Source organism: Anolis sagrei, chromosome 3, assembly GCF_037176765.1.
Source record: "Anolis sagrei isolate rAnoSag1 chromosome 3, rAnoSag1.mat, whole genome shotgun sequence".
NCBI classification, from domain to species: Eukaryota; Metazoa; Chordata; class Lepidosauria; order Squamata; family Dactyloidae; genus Anolis; species Anolis sagrei.
Genome location: NC_090023.1, coordinates 87,954,045 through 87,980,728, shown reverse-complemented (window position 1 = coordinate 87,980,728; position 26,684 = coordinate 87,954,045). Strand labels below are relative to the sequence as shown.

Genomic DNA, 26,684 nt, shown 5'->3' with positions numbered 1-26,684 from the left:
CAAATCCTCAATATGCCCAAATGTGAACCCTGGCGGAGTTTGGGGAAAATAGCCCTAGACATTTTAGAGTTGTAGTTGCTGGGATTTATAGTTCACCTACAATCAAAGAGCATCCTGAACCCCACCAATGATAGAATTGGGCCAAACTTCCCATAAGAGAACACCTATGACCAACAGAAAATACTATGTTTTCTGATGGTCTTTGATGACCCCTCTGACACCCCCTTGAGACCCTTCTGGGGATCCCAACCCCCAGGTTGAGAAACTCTCCTCTAGTGCTTCATTTGGATCCTATCTACATTATATTCATTCTTATTCAATGCAAAAATTCACACCATAATTTCTGATATAAAACATGCACATATTCATTTGAAGAAATGCCATCAGGAACTTCCAGAACATTCTCACCAGAAGACTGTATTTTATATTTTATGTCAACAGTCAGGGAAATACATCTTAAGATTTCTAATTGGAAACTATTCCATGATTGTTGCTTTTTATTCCTGGAGATAACATGTGTTACTCTTAACAGAATATCCAATTAATTGTTTTTGTTGTTTCTGTTCTATTGTATTGGGAAGAAATAAAAACTTTAACTAATACAAACTAAGATTTAAGTTGATCGTGTTCATCCATGAAACAGAGGGATTTCTTTAGGAGGAATAAGACTCTGGAGATGTCAAACAGGAATCTGTTGGAGGGGAAAATATATTTACCAACCTGGACACAGCATTTTATTTGAGAACACAAAAATGCTGGACCACTCTCACAACCACCTTGTCAGACTACACAGAGAAGCCATTGAAATACACAAACATGTGGACAATTTCAACAGAAAGGAGGAAACCATGAAAATGAACAAGATCTGGCTACCAGTATTAAAAAAAATTCTAAAATTGCAACAGCAAAAACAGCAGAGAGAAAAACAGGCAGGAACATAATTACCTTTCAAGAAGAGTTTGCTCCAGGCACAGTCAGCCCATTGTATGCTAATCAAGGTGGTCAGTTGAAATATTCACACCTAGTCCAACTGACAAAAGTCCTTTGTCTCACCCTGGTCATTCCACAGATATATAAACCCTTTTTCCCAGTTCCAACAGACCTCACCTCTGAGGATGCTTGCCATAGATACAGGCGAAACGTCAGGAGAAATGCTTCTAGAACATGGCCATATAGCCCGAAAAACCCACAAGAACTTAGTGATTCCAGCCATGAAAGCCTTCGACAATGCATTAAAATATATTTACTTTACGAGAAAAATAGTATCACTTTGCAGGAAAAAGTAGTACATTGCATGGAATAAAAAGTAACAAAGAGAAAAGAAGTTTAACAATCGAAGGATAATGCAAATATATGGGTGTCAGGTGTCTATGCTGTGTCTGTAGAGTATACAGACATAATAGGCCATCCCCAAAGATTAGCATGAAAGAGACAGGAAGAGTTCAATTAGGAAGAAAGAGATAAAGTTAAAATGTTAAACTTTTTAGCAGGTTCGTAACTAGAATTATTAATATTTTCCAGTATTTTGTATCACGTATTTAGTTAAGATTAACTAAAGGCCTATCCAGACAGGCCTAAACACTGGGACCTGTCTCGGCTTTACCAGAGGCATCCAAATGATGCCTCCAGTAAAACAGAATTAATTTGTTCTGAATAATTAGATACCTCATTAAATCCGGGCCTTCCTGAGGGGTGAGTCCCCATTTGCCACCTCAAATCTTTTGGGTTCCTGGATGGCTCCCCCCCCCACACACACACACACACAGCTCCCCATTTTCCCCTAAAAATAAAATAAAACTTATTTGGCCATCATAACGCTTTGGTGCTGATTATGGACCTGTCTGGAAGCACCCTAAATAACGTCTCCTAGCCTGATCACCACCTCACCACAAACCAGATGGAAATGTAATTCAAGAGAGGTTACTTAATAATATAATAATAATAAACTTTATTTGTACCCTGCCACCATCTCCCCAACAGGGACTCGGGGCGGCTTACATGAGGCCAAGCCCAACAACGCAATACAATATATAAAATCCAAGCATAAACAACAACACAATTATATCAATTACTTAGTTAAGTGCAGGCAATGTTACAAAAATAGTACAGAACTCCTGCACAACGTTCACATTTTTTTACTAGGGATAAAGGTCAGGTGTTGCTATGATTGTGAACAAAAAGGGGTGTTTAATCACATGATATGGGAATGCGACTGTAATAGTCAATAGAAATGTACTACATGCAAGGATAACAGGAGTAAAGAATATACAAAAAGAAAAATTAATAGCGTGTGCACAAATTGTTTTAGTGAGGTGTTGGAAAGACAAAACAAAATGGGCACTGACTAATTGGTGTAAGTATACAGAATATGTTAATTGTGGAAATAACAAATTACAAATGGAACAATATAGATAAAATTGAAAAGGTTACAATAACTAAGAGGATGTGTGAACCAGTTAAGAATTATTTAGAGAATATGCTAAAATATGGAGTGTAAACATTAAGATTGAGATTGATATTTCACATGTAACTTCTGTAGTTTGCTGTATAAATTGCATGTACAAGGAGGGGAGGGGAGGAGTGGGATAAAACAATAAGATAACAATTAATTTTAAAAACGTATTTAAGTGCAAGCAGTCCCCTAGTAACAAACAACAGGGAGTGAGAGAAATCTACAGCACTAGCACAAACATAATTCTCTCAAAAATGTAAAAATCACAATCACCCAGTAGCTATCTACCAAATAATCAACATTTTATATTTTTACTAGCTGTCCCCTGCCACGCTTTACTGTGGCCCAGTCTGGTGATCTGGAAAATAAAGTAATGAGAAAGTGTTGGTTTCTAATATATGTAATTCCTTTATGCTTGTGAGTAAACAGTATTTCTTGTTGTTTCTTTGTCAGTGTTGATGTGGAGAGTGTCTGGTTTGTCTACTCTGGAATATGCAACATATCATAGTACTTCTTTAAGGGTCTCTTTCAAATCTATGATACTATATCTGGGTGTGTGTGAATCATATCTATCTATCTATATCAGTAGTTCTCAACCTGGGGTCCCCAGATGTTTTTGGCCTACAACTCCCAGAAATCCCAGCCAGTTTACCAGCTGTTAGGATTTATGGGAGTTGAAGGCCAAAAACATCTGGGGACCCCAGGTTGAGAACCACTGATCTATATCTATGGCTGGATGGCTCTTTGTCAGGAGGGCTCTGATTACATTTTCTTGCCCTGGTGAAGAGAGTTGGACTGGATGGCCTTAAGTATTTTCTGTTGGTCATGGGGGTTTCAGAATGCTCTTTAATTGTAGTGAACTATAAATCCCAGTAACTACAAATCCCAAATGTCAAGGTCTATTTCCTCCAAACTCCATCTGTGTTCATATTTAGGCATATGGAATTTTTGTGTCAAGTTTGGTCCAGATCCATCATTGTTTGAGTCCACAGTGCTCTCTGGATGTAGGTGAACTACAACTCCCAAACTCAAGGTCAATGCCCACCAAACCCTTCCAGTGTGTTCTGTTGGTCATGGAAGTCCTGTATGCCATGTTTGGTTCAATTCCATCATTGGTGGAGTTCAGAATGCTCATTGATTGTAGGTGAACTATAAATCCCAGTAACTACAAATCCCAAATGTCAAGGTCTATTTCCTCCAAACTCCATCTGTGCTCATATTTGGGCATATGAAATATTTGTGTCAAGTTTGGTCCAGATCCATCATTGTTTGAGTCCACAGTGCTCTCTGGATGTAGGTGAACTACAACTCCCAAACTCAAGGTCAATGCCCACCAAACCCTTCCAGTGTGTTCTGTTGGTCATGGAAGTCCTGTATGCCATGTTTGGTTCAATTCCATCATTGGTGGAGTTCAGAATGCTCTTTGATTGTAGGTGAACTATAAATCCCAGCAACTACAACTCCCAAATGACAAGGTCTATTTCCCTTAAACTCCATCTGTGTTCATATTTGGGCATATGGAATATTCATACCAAGTTTGGTCCAGATCCATCATTGTTTGAGTCCACAGTTCTCTCTGGATGTGGGTGACCTATAATTCCCAAACTCAAGGTCAATGTCCACCAAACCCAGTTTTTTCTGTTGGTCATGGGAGCCCGTGTGTGTTAAGTTTGGCCCAATTCCATCATTGGTGGAGTTCAGAATGCTCTTTGATTGTAGGTAAACTATAAATCCCAGCAACGACAATTCCCAAATGACAAACTCATTTTTTTTAGTGGAGGACATAAATTGGACTTTTAGGTGTCTTGTGTCCAAATTTGGTGTCAATTCTTCCAGTGGTTTTTGAGTTCTGATGGTAGCACGAACTAACATTACATTTTTATTTATATAGATTTTATTTAACATTCTGTTTGATTGGTTCAGGATTTATTGCCGGAATGAACAGTATTGTCAAGCATAACACATCATTTCTTTTGGAGAGACTATTCAGAAGAGAGGCATGCCACTTTTTTGTGGAGAATAGAAATTTGTTTCACATTATATAGCAAACAAAATGTAATCTGAGAATGAGTTTTGTTGTGATAAATATATACACAACTTTGTAATGTAGCAGTCCATTGAAATGCTTCATTATTTGACAATTTTTCTAAACTTTATGTATTTTCTTGGTTAATGAGTTCAAATTAGGCAGGAACCGTTGTATGGTCCCTTGGCCCAGCAGTTGGTGTGAACCCCCTTCTGTGTTTCTGGTGCCATTGCTATGGCCTTTGAGGGAGAGAAGAGCAGCTAATGTCTGCTGGACTTCATCCCCCTTTCCACTACCATTCCCTTTTTCTTGTGTGCAATGACTGATCTAGTTTGTAAATAAGAAGGGAGGATACTCAAATTAGTGATTTCTAAGAAGCTCTGGCAGTCTTTTTTGACTGAAGGGCAACTTATAAGTATTATAAACAAATGAGAGATAGAGAGAATTATTGTTAAATAAAAGTAGCAAAGCTAGATGTTTTTTCATAAATGTAGAATTACTTTATTTTTCATGGTTTCAATTACAGATTGCTGTGACAATGTGAAAGTGGTCAGAGTTAACAAGCTTATGCCAGGCCCTCAGAAATGGTGTTTGCTCCCTAGTCCCAATAAAGTATTGCCCAAGCATGTATTTGAAACAATTTATTTATTTCTAGTGTCAGGACAGCCAGTCAATTATATTACATTTTTAACAGAACAAAGCAAACAAACAGAGAAAATACAAAATGTGTGAGTTTGGTAGTTAATTAAATGTCTTTTGACCAGTATCTGGCCACTTGGAGTGCTTCTGGTGTTGCTGCAAGAAGGTCCTCCATTGTGCATGTGGCTGGGCTCATGTTGCATTGCAGCAGGTGGACTGTGGTTTGCTCCTCTCCACACTCGCATGTCGAGGATTCCACTTTGTAGCCCCATTTCTGAAGGTTGGCGCTGCATCTTGTGGTGCCAGAGCGCAGTCTGTTCAGCGCCTTCCAAGTCGCCCAGTCCTCTGTGTGCCCAGGGGGGAGTCTCTCATTTTGCATCAGCCATTGGATGAGGTTCTGGGTTTGAGCCTGCCACTTTTGGACTCTCGCTTGCTGAGGTGTTCCAGCGAGTGTCTCTGTAGATCTTAGAAAACTATGTCTGGATTTAAGTCGTTGACGTGCTGGCTGATACCCAAACAGGGGATGAGCTGGAGATGTCTCTGCCTTGGTCCTTTCACTATTGGCTGCCACTTCCCGGCGGATGTCAGGTGGTGCGATACCGGCTAGACCAGGGGTCCCCAAACTATGGCCCGCGGGCATCTATCCGGCCCGCGCGGCCTGTCCTGGCCTCGCACAATGCCCCTCGCCGCCGCCAATGGCGTCCGCTCTGCTGCGCTTCTCCCTCCACAGCAGTGTTTCTCAACCTAGGGGTCGCGGGGCAATTTTCGAGGGGTCGCAGCACGGCCTCCTTAGGCCCCGCCCCCTCCACCTCCCTGGAATGGCTGCCGGGGCCCCTCTGCCAGTTTGGATCTGAACCAAACTATCAAACTGAGCACAAAAAGCAGCACGGGGGGGGGGGGGGGGGAGGGAGGGAGCAAAGAGGTCCACCACTGCACTCCCCCTGCCTTCCCTGCAGGCTGTGGGGCAGGCCGAGCTTCTGGCGCGAAAACTCAGTGCGGGGTGGGGGGAGTGAAGGGCCCGCTGCTCCTCCCCACAGGCCGCGGGAACTGGAGCCACGTGCAGCAATGGAGGGTCTCCCCAGGAGGAGGAGGAGGGAGAGAATGAAGGTGTTGACGCTCAGTCTGTTTCCCAGATGGGTATGTTTTTTTGGGGGGGGGGGGGGTGCAGGGTTTGGGCAAAGTTTTCTTTGGAAAATGTATTGTCGAAGGCTTTCATGGCCGGAATCACTCAGTTCTTGTGGGTTTTTTCGGGCTATATGGCCATGTTCTAGAGGCATTTCTCCTGACGTTTCGCCTGCATCTATGGCAGGCATCCTCAGAGGGTGAGGTCTGGAGCTGGGAAAAAAAGGGGGTTTATATATCTGTGGAAAGACCAGGGTGAGACAAAAGGCTACTGTAAGATGGGCTAGGTGTGAATCTTTTCAATTGACCACCTTGATTAGCATACAATGGGCTGACTGTGCCTGGAGCAAACTCTTAATGAAAGGTGATTAGATGTCCCTGCCTGTTTTTCTCTCTGTTGTTTTAATTTTAGAATTTTTTTTTTTAAAACTGGTAGCCAAATTTTGTTCATTTTCATGGTTTCTTCCTTTCTGTTGAAATTGTCCACATGTTTGTGGATTTCAATGGCTTCTCTGTGTAGCCTGACATGGTGGTTGTGAGAGTGGTCCAGCATTTTTGTGTTCTCAAATAGAATGCTGTGTCCAGGTTGGTTCATCAGGTGCTCTGCTATGGCTGATTTCTCTGGTTGGAGTAGTCTGCAGTGCCTTTCATGTTCCTTGATGCGTGTCTGGGCGCTGCGTTTGGTGGTCCCTATGTAGACTTGTCCACAGCTGCATGGTACACGGTAGACTCCTGCAGAGGTGAGAGGATCCCTCTTGTCCTTTGCTGAACGTAGCATTTGTTGAATTTTCTTGGTGGGTTTGTAGATTGTTTGTATGTTGTGTTTCCTCATCAGCTTCCCTATGCGGTCAGTGGTTCCCTTGATGTATGGCAGGAACACTTTTCCTCTGGGTGGATCTTCATCTTTATTCTTGTGGCTTGTTCTTGGTCTTGCAGCTCTTCTGATGTCTGAGGTGGAGTATCCATTGGCCTGTAGAGCCCAGTTGAGGTGGTTCAGTTCACCTTGGAGGAGGTGGGGTTCACAGATTCTTTTTGCACGGTCTGCCAAGGCTTTGATGGTGCTTCTTTTTTGACTTGGGTGATGGTTGGAGTTTTTATGTAGATATCTGTCTGTGTGTGTGGGTTTTCTGTAGACGGTGTGACCCAATTGTTGATCTGGTTTGCGGATGACTAGGACATCTAGAAAAGGCAGTCTTCCTTCCTTTTCTATTTCCATAGTGAACTGGATGTTAGGGTGGATGCTGTTAAGATGTTCCAGGAACCTGTTGAGTTCTTCTTCTCCATGGCTCCAAATGGTGAAAGTGTCATCCACATATCTGAACCATATAGTGGGCTTTTTGGTTGCTGTTTCCCCCACATATGACTTAGCCAAATTTCTTGCTGCACAGTTACAAAGCCACATTGGGCTCACAACACACTACATCAAGGACTCAGCCCACTTCATTGAAAAAATCAGCAATCTCAAGCTAAATACAAATGATAAACTGATCAGCTTCGATGTGGTGTCTCTATTTACCATGGTCCCAGTTGCAGACACCATGGCACTCATCAACCAGAGGTTCCCAGAAGACATCACGGCACTGTTTCACCATTGCCTCACCACCAGCTATTTTCAGTGGGACAATGAATTCTACGAACAGAAAGATGGAGTAGCTATGGGGAGCCCTCTCAGCCCAGTCATAGCTAACTTCTACATGGAACAATTTGAAAAACAAGCTCTTGAAACAGCAACCAAAAAAGCCCACTATATGGTTCAGATATGTGGATGACACTTTCACCATTTGGAGCCATGGAGAAGAAGAACTCAACAGGTTCCTGGAACATCTTAACAGCATCCACCCTAACATCCAGTTCACTATGGAAATAGAAAAGGAAGGAAGACTGCCTTTTCTAGATGTCCTAGTCATCCGCAAACCAGATCAACAATTGGGTCACACCGTCTACAGAAAACCCACACACACAGACAGATATCTACATAAAAACTCCAACCATCACCCAAGTCAAAAAAGAAGCACCATCAAAGCCTTGGCAGACCGTGCAAAAAGAATCTGTGAACCCCACCTCCTCCAAGGTGAACTGAACCACCTCAACTGGGCTCTACAGGCCAATGGATACTCCACCTCAGACATCAGAAGAGCTGCAAGACCAAGAACAAGCCACAAGAATAAAGATGAAGATCCACCCAGAGGAAAAGTGTTCCTGCCATACATCAAGGGAACCACTGACCGCATAGGGAAGCTGATGAGGAAACACAACATACAAACAATCTACAAACCCACCAAGAAAATTCAACAAATGCTACGTTCAGCAAAGGACAAGAGGGATCCTCTCACCTCTGCAGGAGTCTACCGTGTACCATGCAGCTGTGGACAAGTCTACATAGGGACCACCAAACGCAGCGCCCAGACACGCATCAAGGAACATGAAAGGCACTGCAGACTACTCCAACCAGAGAAATCAGCCATAGCAGAGCACCTGATGAACCAACCTGGACACAGCATTCTATTTGAGAACACAAAAATGCTGGACCACTCTCACAACCACCATGTCAGGCTACACAGAGAAGCCATTGAAATCCACAAACATGTGGACAATTTCAACAGAAAGGAAGAAACCATGAAAATGAACAAAATTTGGCTACCAGTTTTAAAAAATTCTAAAATTAAAACAACAGAGAGAAAAACAGGCAGGGACATCTAATCACCTTTCATTAAGAGTTTGCTCCAGGCACAGTCAGCCCATTGTATGCTAATCAAGGTGGTCAATTGAAAAGATTCACACCTAGCCCATCTTACAGTAGCCTTTTGTCTCACCCTGGTCTTTCCACAGATATATAAACCCCCTTTTTTTCCCAGCTCCAGACCTCACCCTCTGAGGATGCCTGCCATAGATGCAGGCGAAACGTCAGGAGAAATGCCTCTAGAACATGGCCATATAGCCCGAAAAAACCCACAAGAACTGACTTTTCTTTGGAACATTGTCCTCACTTCCTTACCAATTCCCCCCCCCCCTTTCCAAGGACAAATGCCCTTTTTCGTTTTCTCCCAGGGTGCAGGACTTACTTCCTGCCTCCCTCCCTGGCTGCCTGCCTTCCTTTTTTCCCTTCCCTCATTCAATTCCTTCCCTTTCTTCTTCCCCTCTCCTTTCTCCTTCATTCCTTTTTCTTCCTTGCTTCCTCCTTTCATCAATCTTTTCACCATTCCCTCCCCTCCCCAATCCAAACTGCCTAAACACGTCCCATTTCCCAGGTTTACAGCCCCGGTGTTTGCAGCCAGCCAGCCGTCCGTGCGTTGGAGGAAGGGAGAAAAGGGAGGGAAGAAGGGAGGCTGCTGCTGCTGCCTTTGGCTGATCCTCAGTGCTGCTGGGGAGCTGGACCCAGTGGCATTAGTGGAGTCAAGCAGCACCCAGCATGCACGGAGGATGCACTGGCTGCAGGGGATGCCAGCTACTTCGCTGCCTCCTTTTCCTCCTCCTCCGTGTTGTGTTTTTGTTTTTGGGAGGGAGGGAGGGAGGGAAGAGGAGGGGGTGCCTCTCCGGGTGACCTTAGCTCAGGCATGGGCAAACTTGGGCCCTCCAGGTGTTTTGAACTTCAACTCCCACAATTCCTGACAGCTGGTAGGCAGTTAGGAATTGTGGGAATTGAAGTCCAAAATACCTGGAGGGCCCAAGTTTGCCCATGCCTGCATTTGCCACAAATATGCAGTGAGAACCTCTTTGATTGTACGTGAACTATAAATCTAATCAACTCCAACTCCCTAATGTCACAGTCTATTTTCCCCAAACTCCACCAGTGTTCAAATTTGGGCAAATTGCATATTCGTGCCAAGTTTGTCCAGATCCATAGCTGTTTGGGTTCACAGTACTCTCCAGATGTAGGCAAACTACATCTCCCCTAAATCACTGTCAATTCTTCCCAAACCACTCCAGTATATTCTGTTTGTCATGACAGTTCTGTGTGCCAAGTTTGGTCCAGTTCTGTAATTCCTGGGGGTCTCAGTAGTCTGTGGAAGTCAGAGCAGAATTGATTGAAGGTACTGCAAATCCCATCATTCATTGCCCATACTCCCCCAAACATTGTTTTTGTGATTCATCACTATGCTTTAATTATATTCAATCTGTAACAATGAAAATGCATCCTGCATATCAGATATTTACATTACAATTCATAACAGTAGCAAAATAGGACATGTGCAGTGTGCATAGGAATTTGGCCATCGTTTTTTTTAAAAAACTATAGTCCGGCCCTCCAACGGTCTGGGGGACAGTAATCCGGCCCCCCGTTTAAAAAGTTTGAGGACCCCTGGGCTAGACAGTGTAATTTCTCATTAAGAGCCACATCCACTGTTTTAGTGTGGTGAGATGTGTTCCACACTGGGCATGCATACTCAGCAGCGGAGTAGCACAGCGCAAGGTCAGATGTCTTCACTGTATCTGGTTGTGATCCCCAGGTTGTGCCAGTCAGCTTTCGTATGATATTGTTTCTAGCACCCACTTTTTGCTTGATGTTCAGGCAATGCTCCAGAGTGACACCCAGGTATTTGGGTGCACTGCAATGCTCCAGTAGGATTCCTTCCCAGGTGATCTTCATTTGAAACAATGAAGCTATAATGTTTTGCCTTCTTCATATTTTGTTTTTTCTCTCTCACTATAGACCTACACAGTAATGTTTGTTGTAGTTTTACATTTTACTTATTTGAAGAAGGGGTCCATAATACTGAATCTCTCAAAGTTTTATTATACTGATCATGATGACATTTTATATTATTATTTATACAGCATTAATGCTGGCTTCTCAAACAACAAAATACAGAGCAATACTTTTCTTGGGTGATACAACTGTGCATTCCTATATGTAACTGATTCACAATTATGGATGCATAGAATTCATAGAATTGTAGTCATATGTATTAACTGGTTTTTTTGGTTTTGTTTTGTGATGGATATATAATAGCATATCTTTGTTCCTTGAAACATGCATTGGGGACTGGCTTGTTCATCATTTATTCTTTTTTATGTTTTTTTTTTTCATACATTCCAGTGACATACAAATTTAATTCAGCTGAGCGCATGCATTTGTGAGTCATCTTTTTAATTTGCTAGTCCCAGAGTGTTTAAATTCTGGTTCTCATCTGTAACTACTTCTTCTGATATTGTTAACCTTGGTTAACCTTTACTGCAATCAAGACTATCATTCTTCAAACATTTGCTTTCTCTATTTGACAGGGAGCCAGTTGCTGCTCTCATAATTCTCTGGTGTTTGGCCTGTATTGAATTTAAACTTCAGACTGTCTTCTCTTATCTGGCATATTTTGTTTTCTGTTCCCTGAATTAATGGTATTTTTAAAAGGGAAACAGAACAATATAGGAGGTTTTATAATAGGTAATGCAGAGTGATAGCAAAGCTTATCAAGTGCAGTGAAAACAAATTGTGTCAAGGACATGATTATTTATTTCGATATTTATGTACGTGTTTGTCTGTTTTCAAGTCACCTATTGATTTATGATAATCCGATTAATTTCATAGGGTTTTCTTAGGAAAGGAATATTCAGAGCTGGTATTTTTAACCTGTCCTATAGCAACATTATATCAGTGTGGCTTAAAATAAATACTTTTATATGTTTTAAATCTTAAGTAGAAAGAAAGAAAAAAGTTTTTTTTCAAAGGGAGGACAAAATGTGAGAGATTACAAGACAGAAGATGCAGAAGGTATACCATAGTGCCATATTGATACTCCATCCAGTTTATAGAAGAATGACTTCTGAGAAGATATTCATGATAATGAGTTGGCATAGTAAATTAAATGGTTTCTTAAAATTAGCTATTAAATTTTAAAAAATTAAAAATCAGACATTAACAGAAAAGTCAGGTGATTTTATTGCTATAAAATGTCACAGGAGATTGGTCCTTTTGTGGGTTTTCAGTGTTACCTGTTTAAATATTTCATTTCTTCTCCTTTATTCTCACTCCATAGACACAACCCTATGGTAGTCTTTTATACCAATAGTAGGATACTATTGGTATAAAGGCCGTTATGGTATAGCAGTATAGTGGTTTTGAATGTTGAACTAGAATTGGGACATCTACCTTTCAGAAGGGAAACTCACTCCTGAAAGAGTTCTTAAGGGGAAAAGGAGTCTCCACTGACAGCAAAACACACACCACAGGGGTGTTAACTCTTCCATATCTATCTATCTATCTATCTATCTATCTATCTCTGGAGTTACACTTAAAAATGTACCTGCTTAAGAACAAACCTACAGAACCTATCTTGTTTGTAACTGGGAGACTTCCTGTACATATGTTGTATATATGTTGATCATATACCTAAATGTTAAGTTTTCAAAATTGCAGTAAGTTACATGGAGGACTGACCATTATAAAATCATTCTTAACAAGTGAGTGTTCTACTAAAATATTAAATAAAATTTAATTTAACCATGTTTTTCTTGGTCAAATTAGCTTTATAATCATATACATAAATTACACAAGGCACATATTCATTTCTTTATGAAGGACCCACGCCCATTTTTTTTTACATAAATAAAAAGGTCTCTAAACATCAAATAGGGGACATTTCTTATTTTAAAAAGGACACCCACCAGACTTGGACAAGCTTGCTGGTCCTCAAATAAAGGGTATCTCTTACAATAAAGGATGCCTGGCATCACTACTTTAAAGACTGTACTTCAGGCAAACAAAATAGTTTTGTATTCTAGAGACTGGCTGAAGTGTGTGTGCCTTCAAAGAATCAATTTTACATTTGAAAAATGCAGGAAAGGATTGCCCTTGAATCTAATCTGGAAATTGGACATCCTCCAAAATGCTGTAGGCAGAAATTTGGCTTTAAGCAGCAAATGGCATAGACATAAAACACTAGTTTTGATTATTCATTTATTTCTGAACTTAATTCAAATTGCTTTTTAAAAAGCTGCAAGATGTGCCAAGCAGCTGGTATATCTTCCTCCATCTGGATTGAGGTCTTCTAAGAGGGTGCTTTTGCATGTGTCTCCACTCCCCGAAATGCAGGGTTGCTCTAATATCTAGAATGCTTGCAGTTTATGGAATCAAGGAATATGAGACTGGCTATGATTCCACTAAGAGATGAAGCGGATTTTTGGTGTAGTCTGTAATTGTTGTATAGTTTATATGTTGTTGAAACTGGCTTTTTTGTAATTGTCTTTTATGTGTACTGTACACCGCCATGAGTCGCCCTTATGGGCTGAGAATGGCGGTTAATAAGTGCATCAAATAAATAAATAAATAAATAAATAAAATAAATCTCCTTCCCAGAAATGTTCATCCTTTTCTGGAAGTTAGATGGCTCATGTTAGGCACTCTAGGTTGTAGTGTGCATATAGGTGGATCAGGGATTTTGTGAGGGGAAATTTTAATTTGATACATATTTAGTGATTTATTTATTTATTTATCATCTTAATTTATAATACACCTTTCCCCTTGTGAGGACTCAAGGCGGCTAATATGCCACACTAGGCAAGTTTAAAAGGTACTATACAAAATAGTAAAAAGCAACAACTATTGCTCACTTTTTAATCATAGAGTACAATATAGATCTATCAACTTATATCTACATTAAATAAAATAATCTTTCTTTTCCTATATAAATTGCATCAAAACTGGAAGTCTAGACAATTTAGTTTTTCTTTTAGCACTATGGGTGCAGCTCCATTAGGTGCAATTGGAAACAGGGTGAAAGAGAAAATGCTATTAGACAACTATCATCTCAAATCTCCTTCCTTTCTCTTTACTGATCTCTCATTTTGTCTCTCAGTTTCTGAAATGCCCAAAGCTGAAACAACAAAGTATTTTTCATATGTGAAAATGTCACGGGAGTTTTCACTGATTTTTCTGTAACATACTAACATATCGTAGTTAATCCTTTCAAAATTCCCACAAGTGAGAGTTTTCTCCCTTATTTGGGATTTATTTTGCAACTGATTCTTTGTTTTGTGAAAACACATATTAATTAACATTAATTTTTTTCAAGCCCCCAGGCACTAGGTGTCAGACTTTACTAACCACTGCTTAGGTTTGCACTAGTATAGCTATAGGTGCTCAAATACATTTATTAAACATGATATTGGACTGAATCTAAACTGTAAAATGGGTGGTTGCTATAATTCTACTGTTTCCTGGTCCAATCAGAAAAGGGGAATTGAAAGAAGATGGAGTTTATTATCCAGGTCAGTGGTTCTCAACCTGTGGATCTCCAGATGTTTTTGCCTTCAACTCCCAGAAATACTAAGAGCTGATAAACTGGCTGGGATTCCTGGGAGTTAAGCAAAAACACCTGGCAACCCACAGGTTGAGAACCACTGAGCTAGATTCTTGCTGCCTAATGGTAGCACCTGCTTTTGCATTTTAAAACTGTTGGTTAGGCTACTGTGCGTTTGGTAGGTTGATTTATTTAGCCTGTTATTTCAGCCTATTGTTGATGCAGCCATTGTGCATGATTCTTAAAATGCTATTAAAAGTACTTGATGTAGTGTTTTCAGATATTTATTATTGTTATTATTATTATTATTATTATTATTAAAGGTTTCTTTTTATCAACATATATATTAATGAGAACCACCGCACACATAGTCACACTGGATCCTTCATTGAAAAATATGAATTAGTTTTCTCTTTCCTATATCATTTTCTGTGACAGAGATTGGATGGTTGTGTTTGTTGTTTAATGCTGAAAAAGTTGAATTTTTAGATCAAATCTTTTCTTCCATTTCCAAAGTAACCTTTTAACATTTACATTAGATAAGAAACTCCTTTCAGTCGGTTGTGTTAAAAATAAATATATGTTGCCTATTTAATTTGATTTTATAAATATTGTTATAGTTCTAGTGAAAATATAGCACTCTAGATCTGCTACTTCTTAAAACGTTTTCTCTTCTCTCAGAGACTGAAAGTTACTAAAGCCTTATATCACAAGGGTATCCTGCTTTATTTTTCACTAAGCAAGTATGCATGCAAATAAGATCACTGTAGAGCTAACACTATATGAAAATTGCACTATATATGCCTTCTCTCTTTTATCAACATTGCATGATTGTGATACCAATGTAATACTGATATGATATAAAAATCAAAGACAATCACAGTTCTTTCACCATATTGTATCACTGCTTTATCGTATTAGGCTAAAGCACTGCAAGAGTTGATAGAACCTCCCCATGCCAACTCGGATCCACTTCTCTTGGCACTGAACCGATTGGACTCAAAGATTGATAAACTATTGGTTAGAGAATTTAGATCGGAGAGAATTGGCACGACGGAGACTCATCTACAGCGTCTTGCAAGCAACTTCTAATGTCCTGCATTCAGAAAGCCAGTCATTTCTTCCTGAATACCTTTGGTGTTTGTAAGCAAGAACGGACTTTTAAAATAGAGACAACCAAATGCCCTTGTAAGGGGCTCCAGGAAAGTATTTCAAGAGGCAAACTTGTTGCCAGAGCTATTGCTTTTATTTTGAAGAATGCATCCTTTCCACAGAGGAACTAGGCACAATATCAGACCCAGGCTATATGGAATACTGTTGCAGAAAATACTTCTACCACTTTGGGAGAAACAGAAGGGGAAGAGGGTCATGGCAGGGGAAGGGCTATAATGATACTCAGGTGTGTACCACAGTCTTCAACGAAGGAACGAAAGAAAGAAACAAAGACCAGCTATGGTTATATTCTGTTTTGAAGATGGACTTCAGTTACTTCCATCCTTAGAAAAGCGAAAAGGTTAACATTACTATTCACATTAGTGAAAACATGCTGTATAATACAAATGAAATGTATTCTGTGAAGTCCAAACACACAGACTGTTGCAAGCTGTACAGTCCATCGCTAATTGTGGTTATTTGGAATTAAAATTTGTCAAATTCAGTGGCATTCAAGCTCAAACTACACATGTTGGCAGTAGACCCATTTAGCATTAGAACTAGTTCAAAAATGTGCCAAGAGGAAATGGTGTGAGTGAGGATCTAATTTTTAAAGCAAAGTTGACATGATTTGTGGACTGGTAACCTCTTCCTTCTTGTGCCTCCCTGAAGTCTATCCACCTAGGAACTTTTCTCCTAAAAGGAAATCCTCATTTATTTTCACATCTGTTTTGCTTTTAAGTGAAAGGTCATTTTCTTTTCACTCCAATCTGTGATCCTTTATGACATCCAAATGGAACATTGCAGATGTCTCCAAAGGCACTGAGTAAGTCTGTGTCAGTACTTGCCACAGAGAAGTACTTAGTCTTCAACCAGTTTCTCTTTTCATGCCTAATGTCTCCTAATGACTTCAGGGGTGCTTTCTCTATTTTTCCTTCCAATGGAAGAATATAATGAAAGAGCATAAGGAGGATATCAAATATCAAAAGGTGACTGACCAGTGTGTGAAAACTGCATGCACTCCACATAAAAAGGAGAAACCAATAGCAGTAGTAAGAGAGCCCTTGAAAGAAAAGCACAATTCAAAGATAGTGAAGAATTTGGGCTATAACTAGGAAATGCAAGGCAAATAGGGTGATCGGTCAAGGTGCCATGCAGTGGCATGAAGTGGACTTCATGGCACTTTCTCTATAACTCAACTGAACCATATGCATTTTAACTAGGGAGTATGGAGAAAATTAGGTTTTGAAGCAAGGTATTTTGCCAACATGGTAAAATGAACCTACCTTCTGGTAAACTATAATGGCTAATGTATGCAGAACTCCAATATAGTTGAGGACAGAATGCCATAAAGATAAAATCCAATGCCTCTATGCTTTTGAATGCATCATGAAGAATTAGGCCTAGCACCTTAAATTGAGTATAGAATAAAGGGGGGTTATCATGACCAAACACAGTTCTTTGTTGAACAGCAGTGGAGGAAACATCTGGGCAGCTACCAGAAATCAACTTGGAAAAAGGCATAGGCTATGGGGAAGAAAAAGTTGTCAATGACTTCCTATCACCCCATGCAGCCCTAGATAACCCTCCCCACCTCCAGTACGCACACAAGATAGTAGAGGCAAACATAACTGTTGGAAACAGACTGTCCAGCAATCAATAATCTTTCCAGGTTAATTCTGAAATAAAATAGGTGAGAATCACCTATACATCAGAATATCACAGCACACAGGGAACATCATTGCATCAAAATAAACACTAGCCTTGCGGACCAGAGTATAATACCCACATGGGGTTTCCTTTCTGATGGCGTTCAAAGTGAGCTCAATATGTAGGGAAGCACTTGGTAGAAAAGAGATTTGGGGAAGTTGTAATGATGCTGTGGAAAGTTTTGTTAATTTGCCTTAAAAACAGATCTTCATCCTCCGTGTTTTCACCCATGACTGGAATATACCAATTGGGCTTAAGAGACAAGTCGTGTGTAATTTGAGTCTTGCTCTCAAGTTGGCTTAGAATTACAATAGAGTGTGGAATGGTTTATATTGATTTATCAAGATGATGCACAGATTTTACAACAGTGAAGATGATGCTTCATACTGGAGTGTTTTCAAACTCTGCAGACAAAAATCTTCCATTTCTCCTTACCTTCTAGGATTTAAACGTGAGTGATGTTGCCTTACAGCATAGGCATAAAGTATTCTCTGTAAATCATATAAGATCCATAGGAGGCAGCAATGTGACCAGGATTTGTCAGAAAGTTTCCGCAAGTAGATCCAAGTATTGTCTATTATCCTGCATTGGATCTCCTCCTATGGATCATTATTTGCCTGTATCTCTGTGATTGGGTGTGAATTTTCTTTCTATTTTTGGCTAAGGTTGTACTGTAATGTCAATGCTAATTCTTGATATTTCTTACTATCCAATGGAGAGAGAATTTTGAAATGTATTTTGAAATGTTTTATTTCCGTCAGGTCCATGTATGGTATTGCACTATGTTAATACCAATAAAATCTATAGACTTATTTATATACAAAGAAATATATTTCCCTTTTTATAGAAAAGTGAGTTTTAATTTTTTTTTCACAAGTCATAATGCACAGCATCTGCTTAAGAGCAGTAAGACAAACTTGCACTTTAATATGCATTTAAAAACATAAATAAATGCCAGCAAACTGTAAACAAGCCAGACATTCATTACAATGCATGAGTACTTTCCATATAAGATTACTGGGCCTGGCATAAACCTGTATAAAATCTGATTATGTATTCAGCTTTTATAATTTTTCATGAACACATATCTGATGTACTTGTTTTGTCAGAACTGTTTGCTCACACATTTGAGCAAAAAAAACAAAAACAAAAACTGGGCATGATCCATTAAAAGTTAAGTGCTTGTAGTCCTACTTATTTCAGTAGGAAGGAGAAGTTCAAACCTATTGTATATACTCACGTGTAAGTTGACTTCAGGTATAAGTCAAAAGCTGGTTTTGGGATCAAAATTATGGATTTTGATATGAATCATGGATAAGTTGAGGATCATTCTTTGGAGGGCGGAAAGTGCTGCCTCAGCAGACCATCACAATTTCCCCACCTAGACATTCAAAAAGGCCAGAAGTAGGGGGCTCAGCGTTTCTTTTGAATTCTTGCCTTTTATCACTGTATTCAGAGAAAGGGACAGTTCTTTTCTGATAAAATTAATGTTCTGTACTTACATTGACTTGTTGATAAGCCAACCCAGGTTCTGGGACTGAACTTTTGACTAACATTTCTAGGCTTATACATGAGTATATACAATAAGTCTTTTGCATTGAAATCAAGCATTTAAATTTGGCTGAACTGAGTTATTTGTTCATAGAGGTTGAAGATATATCCTCACCATGTTTTTTTAAATTAATATTTTGTTCTGAAAAATCATTTCTAATTTACTGTTGTTTTGGTGCTTGCTTAGCAAAAGCAGACTTTAGCCTTTTATGCAAGGTTCCACATGAAGTATCATTTTCATATTCAATAAATAACTGCTTAATATAAAGATCTTACAACCTGAAAGATTTATCACTAAAACCTAGCTGAAAATGGCCTGAAACTGTTATAATCTGTCATTAAATTCTGTAATTGGATAGAAATGAATTATTTTACAAATAAATTGAGGAGTTAAAAGCTAAGATTGGAATTTATAATATGTTGAATGCCATTTTAGGTTTTCAGTGATTGCTCATTTGCTGCACATTGCCACAGGCTGAAAGGAGCTTAAGTATTGGCATCATAATGTATTCGAATTTCAAAGCAGTATTCTCCCTCCTATCTCCAAATAATGCATTGAATGACCATTTCCATTTTACAATGATATTAAGAAGAATGGTAATTAGCAACTTGTGACATTAATTGCACAAAGCTGTGTCAAAGTTTTCTGTATTACTCAAAATAAAGTTTGTAAAATTCCAGTCATTTTTTCTTAATATAATGAAAATAGGATGTTTCGAAATATAGTTTTTGCATCGTATGTTTGTCTTACCTGGAGACAGGCTGATGAGTGCTTTTGCATTGCTATTTCTTTATAAAGACTTTTCATGGGGTGAAATGGAGCAATCATCAAATGGTTCATAGCAAGCATTTGTCTTGATGTTGTTACCATAGCAGCTCTGAGAAATAAGACTGTACAGGTTGTGCCTTAAGCCACTAAGGGGCCCTATATATGATGCTATGATATTGGACGCCATTTCCAAGATTTGATTTTTCACACATAACGTAAATTAATTTCTTACGTATACTGTATATGCTGCTATGGTATTGTAAATTAAAAACCAAAACATAAAGGAGTTATTTATTATTATTCATTTCCTATATTTATACCCTGCTCTTCTCACCCCAATGGGGACTCAGAGTGGCTTACAAATTGGCCACTTCAGTGCCACATTGCAATACAAAGTATATAAAATACAATATATTAAACATCAACAAAATAAACATATAAACACATAAACTGATAAAAGCATATACCTAAACCATGGTCATCCCTCATATTGCTGCATATCAATTCTATGTTGCACAATTCCCAAGTTATTAAATATTGAAACCCCTTCATGACTTTTGGCCCACCCTGTACAAACTTCATTTACAGTGCTTTTGCACAAGGGTTCTATAGCCTGGCTCAGATTAACATCATGGAAACTACAGGAAGCTCTTTATACACCTTATATCAATGTAGAAACCATCAGATGTCTCTGTTGGTGTGGGATGGAGCCTCCAACAACTTATGCAGATGGGATGTATGTTTTTTTATGCAACAGGCTGATGTGACTCACCATGTGCCCCAGAAATATATATCCAGCAGCCTACTTCAGTCAGTCCTCTAGTAGAAGTTATCTTACTGATATCATTGATACAAAACAAATGTGTTATATTTTGTTGTCTTTCAAATCAATTGACTAAACTGATCTACTGCCAGATGTGGTTCATCTTAAAATAACAGATATTTCTTAAATGTAGATTATATATAATTCAAACTCAATGAAAAAGCAATGTACTGTTGTGCAATGCTTTTTTGGTTGTTTACATATGTGTCACTTGGACACCTGTCTGCTATAGCTAATGTATTACGTCCAACTACCATGGTAAGAGATGAGAAGCAAAACTGGGTCTGTATTGAGAACTATAGAAGAATTATTTGATGGTTAACCATTTGATGCTTAATTGGAGTGCAACAACATATTAAAGACACTGTATTTGGTTATTTAATATAAAATATGTAAATATGGAGCATTTATTTTTTAGCTTCATTATCTAAATTACAGGAAAAATTATTATTCCTGTATTGTTGAAGGCGTTCATGGCTGGTATCACTGGGTTGCTATTAAGTGTTTACAGTCTGTATGGCCATGTTCCAGAAGCATTCTCTCCTGATGTTTTGCCCTTACCATATACCAAGAGAACCACTGACCACATAAGGAAGCTGATGAAGAAACACAACCTACAAACTATCTACATACCCACTAAGAAAATCCAACAAATGGTGCATTCAGCAAAAGATAAGAGGGATCCTCTCACCACTATAGGAGTCTACTGTATACCATTTAGCTGTAGAAAAGTCTACATAAGGACCACCAAACATACCAAACACAAATCAAGGAACATGAAAGGCACAGAGAAGCCATTGCAATCAACAATTTCAACAGAAAAGGGGGAAATCATGAACATGAACAAAATCTGGCTACCAGTATTACACTCTAAAATCAGGACAGTAAATAAAGAGCAACACTCAAAAAACAGGGAAATTCCAGACAGGAAACTATCAGGGCCATCTAACACATCTCAACAAAGGATTTCCCCAGATAGGAAGCAGCCAGGCTTTAAAGCTGCACAGCCATTCAATTCTAATCAAGCTTGCCAATTATAAAATTCACACTTGCATTAAACAGACAAAAGTTCTTTCTACCACCCTGGACATTCTACAGATATATAAACCTCACTTGCCTAGTTTCCAACAGACCCCTCAACCTCTGGGGATCCCTGCCATAGATATGGGTGAAATGTCAGGAGAGAATGCTTCTGGAACATGGCCATACAGCCCGGAAAACTCACAGCAACCCAATATTCCTGTATTTTTGTTGTCATAGTGATAAACATAAATATCTTGGATCCTTATTACTCTATGAATAGAAGCTGCTTTCATTCACATTAATGGAAGAACACCTTCCATGAATGCAACTCTTCTGTGAAAAATATGAAAAGTTAGGATACATGCCAATATGGCTTTGACATTTGCAGTCTGTGAAATAGCCTCCCTAAACGGCAAGAAAGTTATACAACGTCTGCATGTGTTTTGTATTCAGTGTTAAATGTTTATCACATAAATCCTGAGAGACAAGTGCTGCTCAAATTTGACTTGTGACTAATTTAGCTAAGCCGAGTCACCCACACCATCTGTCATTTAAACTTTTGCATCGGCTACTTGTATGCTGTCATTACATTTAACAATACAGATATATTACTCAAGGAACAATAGGGCGTCATCATATGACCACACTTTCCCACATACGCTTTCAAAGCATACTTTATATTAGTTGGAACCAGGAATTGGGACATAGTAATTGTTTACTATGTCTCATTGGTTTTTGAGTATTAAATATATACCAGAGGTTTATTGAACTATCTGATCTCTGAAATGAAGTTCCCTACCTTGCAGCTGAATAAAATCCCACATTACCTGCTTTGAACTGGAATATATGGCAGTGTGGATACAGATAATCCAGTTCAAATCAGATAATGTGGGATTTTCTGCCTTGATATTCTGCATTGTATGGCTGTGTGGAAGGGCCCAAAGAAAACTTTTTTTAAAATCTGCTGCTAATATGCAGCTGTACTCATTTTAGAAATCCAGTGCTTTTCCTTACAAAATAATTATATTTTATTTATTAAATATGACCCTCATACAAAAGAAGCAATTTCCACTATTTTGCTGTATAATGTTTAAACCAAATAAGCTAGGGCACACATTATTTCAAAGCATATTAGTCTTCTGCTAATTTTTTGTTGATTTTATTTATATTATATTTCTCTTTTCTTTGTACTCTTTGTCAATAGCTATCTTATGACCGTCAGGTAAGACGCTTGTTTGGATGTTTCTTCCCTTTGAAATAAGTAAGGCCTTGCATAATGTAATTCATAACATGTCATCTGCGAACTGAGAACCATTTATGAAACTTCAAGGGTAGCTTTTAAACAAATCTGAATTTAATTGTGCAATATCTAACTTCAGTTAAAAAAACTTTTGAGGATATTGTAAGAGATAAATTATTCCACTGCATTAACTTCCAATTTAATATTCAAAATTGTGTGTTTTATATTTTCTTCTTGAAATGTAAGGATATGGAATATTTTCTAGCATTCTATTCAAATGGTTAAAGAAAGAAGTTCAAGATTCAGCTGTATTGTGGACATTCAAGATTTAAGACACACTGAGTTGGATGCAACCTGCAGATGTATATTTTAGCTCAAATATTATTTCAGTATCTTTTTAGGAAGGAGGAAAGGGAAGAGTGATCTTTCATGATTTTGTAAGTCTGCTGGTTATGATAGGGTGTTGCAGGTGCATAATTAGTTCCTGAATCTGATAGGTTGTTTGCTCTTCTAGATGGGTGAATTTGTTGTCCTGAAATCTTTTTCTATCAGTTTTGGCTGGCACATCTGGTTTAGCAATTCTTGAAAAGCTATAGCTTCGCCGCTGTGCTACAAATGCTGGTAACTTCAAGATAAGAATACTGTATTGTACTATATGTGAGATTGCCCTTAAAGTTGGTCTAAAATAGTGGTTCTCAATCTGTGGGTTCCAAGGTACAACTCCCAGAAATCACAGCCAGTTTACCAGCTGTTAGGATTTCTCGGAGTTGAAGGCCAAAACATCTGGGGACCCACAGGTTGAGAACTACCGGTCTAGAAGCTAATGCAGTTATTGCAGTTGTCTTTTATGAGCAAGTATAAAGCCCCTAACAACTCAGGATGTTGTTATTTGAGAATACCTTTTCCCCCACCAACCTGCCCCATCACTGAAGATGTCAGAAGAGGAATTTAGATGATTCTTCATGAGCCTGATATCTTTTTTTGGAGACCACTCTTGACTAAACTTCTAAAGTACTTGCTACCACTTTAGAATTCCTTTATAGTTGATACTGTTTTCAACATTTGCAAAATGTATTTTTATTTATTTCAATAAATATCTCAATAACACAAGCCATTTTTTTCTGAATTCTGTATTCAATTCAATAAATTCAAAATATAGAGCATTGATAAAGATTGTAAATATATACCTATCTCCAAATCACCTCTCCACAAGCACAGCAAGCTAAAGAACAACAACATTTCTATGCATTTTAATGGATAGTTTGATGGTTGCTGATCCAGGCTTTTCCATGGCTCAGACAAATGCAGGCAAGCATTTGCACTCTTACCCTGCTTAGCTTGTTATACCTAGAGAGAAAATGTTTTATAGTATCAAGAAATTGTAAATGCCACTTTGAGAGAGAAAATAAGATGCTATTTAAAAGAAATGATAATTTGATCCCTTCTGAAGAAATAAAATCTAAAACCAAATGAAATAAAGACTCGCAGGGCAGTAACTGACAAATATTTCCTGAACAAGATGATCAGGTTAGTGGATTCCTTTTAATTCTAGACAGTTCTGCAGGAATATTATTTTCTGTATTCCAGCTTTCGGGCCTAGTTTTGAAACAGACACTACCTGACTCGTTGCGTGTTATGATGTTTTCTGAGGGAAAGATAGATGAAATGCCTCCCATGAGTTCTCTTGAATGCACTGTTGTTTTGCCATTACCTATGATATAATTTTTCAAAAAGCGGTCCATGTTGTGTGTTAGAAGTACTTTTTTTGGTTCCATTCCTCCTTGGATAGTAAAATTGTACTGGAAGATTATTGCTTGACCACTTAGCAATCATGTTCTGGATTCCCACTGGGAGGGATTCTTTCTTCATGCTGCTGACCATCTCAGAAAAACAGTCTTGCAAGATAATTTGAAAATTTGGACTTATGGTATATGTTACCTAAATATAGATGACATTCAGCTCTATTTATTTTCATCAAAGTCTGATGAGACTTTAGGTGTGCCTGGTTCATATGTAATGGTAATGGAATTGATGAGGATGAATGAAGAGCTCTTTACTTCCACATTGTAGCTAGATCCATGGCTCAGAAACACCTTCTGTACATTTAGGCTGTTAAATACCAATTGTGACCATAAAGGACAGAAATGGTCTAGTTTCAGTTTATCCATGCTCTGATAAAACACATTGTGCTTCACATACTTGTGTCTTTTGAAATTTTTCTGAAAATTTTAATTATTTGTTAATTTTAAAATTATTTTTGATAGCGCTACAAGACTATTAACTAAGACATGATGGTTCCACATATTATGCCAGTATTATCTGCACTGGTTTCTGATCTATTTCCAGATTGCTTTGACATTTAAAGTTCTTAAAACCAGATTATGGGAAGGCTGACCTTTTCTCACATGTACATATCTAAACAGTAAAATCATATCAGAAGGCTTTTCCCTGTGTGAAGATAAACTAAGTGAGAAACCATATGTGTACTAAGTGAAGGGCAGCAGGTGGTTGCTAAGAAGAGGGTATTTTCATATTTACTTATGAGAGAACAAAACATAAATCAGTGGGATATATGCCTGGGGAAACACCTACAGGAGTGTAATGTAGAGGGAATTATTTCAGTCAGACTAGTCAGTCTGTGATGATTCTATTGAACACAACTTGACCTATTGCATCTAAACACATCTAGAATTCAGCTATGAGCATGGAGTTCTTTATTTGTTGATGAAACATAGTACATTGACTCTGATTAATTGGGAAGATTAAGTTGAATTAAGAACCTGCACTAAAGTATCAACTGTTCTTTAAAGGCAGATTTATGCTACTTGTCTCAGCCTCCACAAATGTATTCTCTAAATGTGTTGATTATCTAAGGCTTCCACAGAAATTCAAGTGCAGTTGACTCATTGCTATCTTTGTGAGAACATTCAATGCACGCACAATAAGCCACCCAACCTCAGTCCTGCAGGCTGAATACACTCACCTAAATGATCATTTTGGCCTGCTGGATAAAATATAAGCATTGATTTTTCATGGCACAACTTATATAAATTATGTGAAAGTGTTTGAAGACACTTTATGATGTGTTAATGGCATGAGGGGAAAAGCATAATTTTCATCCTGTATTTCAAAAGTAACACAAAAATGGCTGTGACAGCATTGTATGGTTCCTTTAATATGCTATGGATTTCCTCACATTACTCAACGATTCAAGGAAGAGTTGGTCACCAACATCATACAAGAGAAGAGGTATAAGGCCTGATTCAAACTTGGTAAAGTGGCATGACAAGGAAAAAGTATGCATTACTGCATGTGCTTTGTTGTGCTTCTCCTTTTTGGATTCAGAAGCTTTGGAGTAATGCAGCAGCCTGATACTACACTACGTTGTGTATTTCCTCTTTGGATCTATGACTTGCTATGTATATTGAAAGCCTTATTTGTGTTGTTGATATTGCAGCGACATTGCAAAGCATACAGATAATGAGGAGAGGATAAATGTAGACTTGAAAATTGCAAGATTGAAGTGAAAGGGTTAAAAAAATAAGGCGGGTAAGAAAAGGAAAACTATAGATATAAAAAATCTGTGAACATGCTGAGACAACATACCAAAAATGGTGGTAACTGTCAAAAGGTGGAGAAAACTGTGGTGTGAAAAGATAAAGGGAAGGAACTGGTGTTTTAAAAAATCGAATGAAGGATTGACAGAATGGCAGAAAACATGTGCTATGAGGTATAGAAAAAAAAGAAGGGATGGGTACTGTGACAGAGAAAGAGAAAAAAGAAAAGAAAGGGAGGTTAAAAAATAAACTGTTTTGAAGGGCTCTTTGATGATACAGAAAGTGAGAGAATACAACTTCCCATAGAGCACAGTGAGAAACAGGTAATTAACAGATAACGACTTCCAAGCAAAACACTGAGTTCACATGCTTTTAAGTGCCTAACA

At 38.5% G+C, this 26,684-nt stretch overlaps 1 protein-coding gene across 6 annotated transcripts in view; it reads left to right on the top strand.

Annotated features, from left to right (window-relative positions):
* Window positions 1-26,684, top strand: part of CNKSR2 (connector enhancer of kinase suppressor of Ras 2) — a 211,685-nt gene that overhangs the window by 136,627 nt on the left and 48,374 nt on the right. The window contains exon 21 of one of the 6 annotated variants that reach the window (XM_067466779.1): window positions 15,395-19,566. The exons of the other annotated variants lie outside the window; for them this stretch is intronic. Coding sequence (XP_067322880.1) covers window positions 15,395-15,399 — 5 coding nt within the window. The 3' untranslated portion in view covers window positions 15,400-19,566. Of the gene's footprint in view, window positions 1-15,394; window positions 19,567-26,684 lie in introns of those variants that run through there. 6 annotated transcript variants of the gene reach the window in all.